General features: G+C 57.8%; 1 protein-coding gene across 2 annotated transcripts in view; it reads left to right on the top strand.

Annotated features, from left to right (window-relative positions):
- The first annotated feature begins 961 nt into the window (after window positions 1-961).
- Dtx1 (deltex E3 ubiquitin ligase 1) overlaps window positions 962-6000 on the top strand; it is a 30053-nt gene continuing 25014 nt past the window's right edge. The window contains exons 1-2 of one of the 2 annotated variants that reach the window (XM_021162398.1): window positions 962-1142; window positions 1652-2573. In XM_021162398.1, coding sequence (XP_021018057.1) covers window positions 2315-2573 — 259 coding nt within the window. In that variant the 5' untranslated portion in view covers window positions 962-1142; window positions 1652-2314. The remainder of the gene's footprint in view (window positions 1143-1651; window positions 2574-6000) is intronic. The other variant, XM_029478051.1, reaches the window with a different exon arrangement.

Genomic DNA, 6000 nt, shown 5'->3' with positions numbered 1-6000 from the left:
TGTGTGTTTTATAGTCACGGCAGTCAGGGGAGTGGGACAGAGACAGGGGGATCCTGGAGAAGGAGGAGGAGGAGGAGGAGGAGGAGGAGGAGGAGGGAAGACCAATGAATCTAGAGAGGCTGCTGAGAGGAGTTGGCTGGATTCTTCTTTTGTGTTTGCTTCTAAATCCCTGTGTAACTTTGAGTTGATGACTTCCTTACCCTGAGAACCTCAGCTTCCCATCGATCGCAAGGTGGTCATTAAGCAGTGACTATATGTAGCTGTGAATTGTTTCTTCTAAAAAACAAACAAACAAAACAAAACAACAACAACAAAACGCAGGTGTCCTGGGCAGGGTAAAGACTCCAGCTGATCCAGTTTTGGTTCTGGGAGTGAGCCTAGTGTAGCCTGCCCTTCACCCTTGCTCTCCCTTCCCCCTGCCCTCCCCCAACCTCCCCAGATCCCAACAGAGGAGCGAGCAAGGGCCACTCTGGTCTGGCTCCCAAACAGGTCCCTTAACCCTGCTCAGCTGCCTGGATCGCAGTCCCACACAGCCTCATCTTCCCCTATCTAAACAGGTCAGGTCCTGGATGTCTCCTCTCTCAGTCCATACCTGTGTCTGCAGATGCTGTGTTCAGCTTGCCAGAGGCCAGAGGGCCTATCACAGTGCCCATGAATGCTTAAACTGCTGCTCCAAGAGATCACCCTGTACTTGGCCAGTGGCCTTGTGAGCAGTCCTTAGACTGTCTCTAAATCAGATTCATTCATTCAAGTACTTATTGAGCGCCTGCTGTGTACCAGGCCCTAGCATAGACGCTAAATGCAAAGATGATAGATTGGAACCAGAACCCCTAAACACAGATCGGATCTGATGCCTCGTGGGCCCAGCCGGGGACTCGGTGACTCGCGTGTCACAGCGGCTGGGCGGATCGGTCTCCTCCCCTTCCTCTACCCGCCCCGCCCCGAGGCCGCCTCCACCCGCGGGATCCCAGCGACGCGTCCGCCGCGTCCGCGCGCCAGGACTACTGCGTCCTCCTGTCTGTCTGTCTATCCGGCGGCGGGCGAGGTCCGGGCTGGGGCAAAGCGGTGCCCTCCTTCCCTCCCTCCCGGGAGCCAGTGGAGAAAGAGTCAGCGGGGGAAAGAGCCAGCGCGGGGAGATCACGGTGAGCGTGTAGCGCAGGGACCCCAAATCCCTGGCTCCGGCGGGCCCACGGGCAGATGCCACCGGGCGGGGACATAACGACCTGCAGCTCTTTTGCCCCCGGGGACGCCACCCCTGAGGAAACCTCGGTCGCGGCTCCATCTGGCACCCTCCATCCATCTCGACATCCCGCATCTTGAACTCGAATCCCTGCATCCCACATCCTTCATTCCGCATCCCCGAATTCTGCATCTCCACATCCCGCGTCCCTGCATCCCACACCGCAGCCCCCGGTAGCGCGCGGCCCGGGGCGGGGGACGCGCTCTAACCGAACACGGGCCACTGCGGGTGACAGCCTGGGGTATGATGCCCGCTGTTCTCCGGGTACCCCAGGGACTGCAGGGCACAGACCCCTGAGCCTCCCTGCCGCCCCCCCACCGGCGCCCCATTGTTCTCTGTCGCGGCTCCTGGGAGGGGGAGGGGGCTGCTCTCTTCTTAAAGGGCCCTTTCCCCTTCTTGTCGCCCCTGCAGGTCGCGAACACCAGTGGGGTGGGGCGTGCCCACGGCCCCCGCCCCTCCCCAGGGTCCCCCAGCTGCAGGTCCGGACCCGCGATCCCCACGCTCCGCCCCCTTCCCTGGGAGATCTACGACCACTCAGGCCGGCCAGGAGAGGGGACAGGGGTGCAGGGGTGCAGGGAGCCCCGTCGGGAGGGGCGGACCCGAGTCACCCCAAAGCGAGGCACGGGATCTGGAAAGCGGAGCCGAGCGCGCAAGGAGCAGCAGGCTGGGGCCAGGGCCTCCCGGGTGACAAGGCCCTGCGTGGCGGACAGAAGGAACGGGAGAGAAGCAGGGACAGGCCAGACTTAGAGGGGCAAGCGCCTCCTCACTCCTGCACCTGCACCGAGGGGACTAAAGGATTGAGATCATGTCCCCCACCTAGGACAGACATTGCCTACCGCGCACCGCTGTGTGCAACAGCTGCGCTCTGCGGGAAGGGGTCCTCGCAGCGTCTGGATGGCCACCCATCCCCCTAACCCAGGCCTCTAGGCCTTGGAGACGAGCCCAGCTGGAAAAGAGGCCACACTCCTCGCCGCCCGCCCTGGAGAGGGAGGACGAAGCTTCCCCGGTGCTCCCAGGCCCAGGAGGAGCTGGGCCAGCAACAGTGGGGACCTGGCCCCGCAGGCGGCAGCGGCCATGTCACGGCCAGGCCAAGGTGTGATGGTGCCGGTGAACGGGCTGGGCTTCCCGCCGCAGAACGTGGCCCGGGTGGTGGTGTGGGAGTGGCTCAATGAGCACAGCCGCTGGCGACCCTACACGGCCACCGTGTGCCACCACATCGAGAATGTTCTTAAGGAGGATGCCCGGGGCTCTGTGGTCCTTGGCCAGGTGGACGCCCAGCTGGTGCCCTACATCATCGACCTACAATCCATGCATCAGTTCCGGCAAGACACAGGTGAGTGGCCTCCCACAGGCTGGGCCAGCAGCTCTCACAGGGGACAGGGGAGGGGGGAGGGGGAATGCAACAATTCCCCCCTCCCAGGATCCCTGAAAGGGGAGTCTTGGGCTCCTGAGAAAAGAGACGGTGTGACCTGGTCCAGATTAACATGTTGGTTCCAGCCCTGTGTCTTAGTTAGTGGGTGGGAGGATGGATAAGCAAATCACACAGCTCCAAGCCTCAGTTTCTTCGCCTGTCAAGTGGGTAGGTTGCTGTCTCTCTGAGCTATGTAAAGATTTCTTTAAGTGGAGCCCTCTTCCCCCCAGCCCTGAGCCCCTCAGTGCTTTAGCACACCCTCTTACCAAACCCACAGGGCTGTTTGGTTTCTCTCTACTAATCACAGGCAGAAAGTCTCTCCCCTCCACCCCCCAATTCCCAGTGGGCCATTTTACAGGCAAAAGAAACTGAGTCTCTTCTGCAGCTGATTTGCACTCAGAGCTGAGCTCAAAATCCAGGCAGCTGGGAGTCCAGAGCCATGGGGACAAGCCGGCTGCAGGGGTGGGGTAGGGGTGGGGTAGGGGTGGGGTAGGTTCAGCCCCAATGACATTTGTGCGGTCCACCTGCAGCACCCGGTAGTCTCTGACCTTCCTGGAGGAAAGAGAGGCCCATTGGACTTGCAAACTTTATATGCCGGGGGGGGGGGGGGCGCCAGGGCCGGGGGGGGGGGTAGGGGGGGTAGGGGGGTGGGGAGGGCAGATGATTCCTGAGAAATGCTGATGATGTCTAAGGTGGTGGTGGGGCCATGCTGGAAGAAAGAATGGCAGTGGCCTAGGAACGATGAGACATTGAAGTGTCAAGGAGTGTAGAAATTCTTAATGGTCTGAAATGGTGCTGCTAAGCCTGATGTTAGGAGTGGCCTGTGACTGGGGGGCAGGGTAGGGGGTGCTGGCCATCTTGGTGGCCCCCTGGTGTGGGTGGTAGCTGTTGATGTTGTTCCCGGTGTGTCTGTGGTACAATCGTAACCGTGACGCTAGAGATGTCCCTACTCTCAGGCCCTCTCTCCTCTTCCGGGGATTTGTCACCTCTGTGGAGAGTTTCTGCCACATCACTGGGTGGCCTCTGAGACACAACGACAGGCAGTGTGCAGTGAGGCCCTGCCTCATGGGAACCAAGGAGTCCTTGGTGTGTTTGACCTCGAGGGGCAGTGATGGGGACTGAGGAGGCCTCTGTGCTTTCCTGGGTGACCGCTGCAGGCAGCTAGCTGTGATGACAATAGAATTTTCACCCTTCCTGTAGCTTCCTGGCCAACCTGGAGGCCACTAACCACCTGTAGCTATTTCATCTCGAGTTAGTTAAAATAAAAATATGTCATCACGGAGCCACGCTTTGATCGCCACAAGCAGGGCTAAGCAGTGTAGACCCAGGGTTTCCAGGGTTACAGGGTCCAGACATGCAAGGGGCAGGGGGGAGGGGGACACACATCTCCAATGGCCTGTCAATGCAACATTTCAATGTATCTGTTTCCATAGCTTCAGGCATCCATCCACCTTGGCCAGGCCTGTCATAAGGACATTTACTGACCTCCTACTATGTGCTGGAGTGCAGTAGGGAATGAGACCCTTCTTAGCAGGAACTGGCCACTAGCAATTGTCCCTATGTGGTCCAGGACCAAGCAGGAGGCAAGAGCCTGCGGGATAGAGATGTATGGATGCTTGGGAAGATAGATCAGGATGTGGTGTTCCCAGAAAAAGGGACCAGCCAGTGCAAAGGTCCTGGGGTGACAAGGAACTGCAGATTTTCACATATACTGAGTTTGGGAGACCGGGAAGCTGGCTCCCAACATACAGATGTAAGCCTGCATGCATCCTGCAGCCCTTTAGACTCATTCTCCTGGAGAAAAGGAAGGTATATGGGGTCTGAGAGGAGTAGAGGGGCTGGTCCCCTCACCTGCACCTTAGTTTAACTTTCTGTAACTTCACAGTGTTGGCTGTAGAGATTTTCCGGGACTTAACTTGGAGGGTGGGGTCCTTAGAAGCAGAAATAGCCCTTCCCAAGGGCCCCAAACTTGTATCTTTGCCCATGGTCCTCCCTTGGGGTCTCCTTCAAGTCTCAGCACCCCAATCTCCACCCTCCAAGTCCCTATAATCCCAGGCCTACTCCCTACAGTATCATTCTCTGGCCCAACCCAGGCCTGAACCCTCACCTCCCAACCTCTCTTCAGCACTTCTTCAAGCCACGCCTAGCCTGTGAGCTGGGAAAGGGACTGGGCCTCTGAGCGCCTGCCAAGATCCCCCAACAAGGTACAGAGTCTAGAAACCTGGAGGGAAGTAAGGGGGGCAGCTTATGATTCTGGGAAGCTTGGTGCCAGGCTGCCTCCCTGCAGAGAGACAGACTGGGCTGAGCTGGTTAGGAAAGGCCTCTCTGGCCCTCCCTGCCCCAGTTCCAGGAAAGAAGCAAGCCATAAAGGAAACAGGTTTCCCTTTAACTCTGAGAAGTCGGGGGACCAAGTCTGAGGACCCCTCTCCTTCCCAGGCCTCAGTTTCCACATTAAGCAGAGAGAGTGGAGCCTGTCTCACCTCACCTCCTACCCCACAGTGAACCTGTAGCCTGGCACACTGAGGATGAGAGGAGGGTGGTACCTTCTAATGCCAGGGGCTGGGAATTGTGCTCAGTTGATAGAGGGGGCATAGGCAACATGTCGGTGCACACCTGACACTCCAGCACACCGAGGTGCGGGCAGGAGGGGATCGCAAGTTCAAGGTCATCCTCAGCTACAAAGTGAGTTCGAGACTAGCCTGGGATATACAAGGCCTTGTCTCCAAAACTAAACCAAAACCAAATAAAAACAAAAAGGACCAATGTAAAGCCATAAAACCCAAAACTCACATCCATGCACCGAAACTTTCGCACAGGGCTCCCATCTAGACTTGCTTAGTATCAAGGTCCCCTAGAAGCTTCTGAAAATTGATCTCCCCTCAGGCGGGGAGACGTGAGCCTGGTTTTGCTCTAATGCAGGAGCTGATGGGCTTTTCCAGCCTCGTGGGGCCTCTTGCGGACCAGAACTCTGCCACTGGAGCATGCGCACTGTCTCGACCCTATGCAAATGAGCAAGTGTGGCTGGGTTCCGATAAACCTTGTGGCCACCTCTGATATTTGAATTTTGTGCCATTTTCGGGGCTCTTAAGTTATTATATATTTTTTACAACTGTTGGAAAATGTAAAAACCACTCTCCATTCTTCTGCGGACGGGGTGTGTGTGTGTGTGTGTGTGTGTGTGTGTGTGTGTGTGTAGGCATCGACCCCCTCCCCCTGCAGCCCACCCCACCCCCACCCCCTGCCAGAGCATCTTTTTAAACCTGCCTGGTGGGGTGTGACAGGAGCTGACACTCCAGAACACCCGGCGTGATGTAGGCACGCCTCAGGATGTGCCAGACGGAGCTTGTGT

The sequence above is a fragment of the Mus caroli genome, chromosome 5, assembly GCF_900094665.2.
Source record: "Mus caroli chromosome 5, CAROLI_EIJ_v1.1, whole genome shotgun sequence".
Classification (NCBI taxonomy): domain Eukaryota; kingdom Metazoa; phylum Chordata; class Mammalia; order Rodentia; family Muridae; genus Mus; species Mus caroli.
The sequence above is the reverse complement of the archived record's forward strand: the minus strand, read 5'-3'. Positions and strand labels throughout refer to the sequence as shown.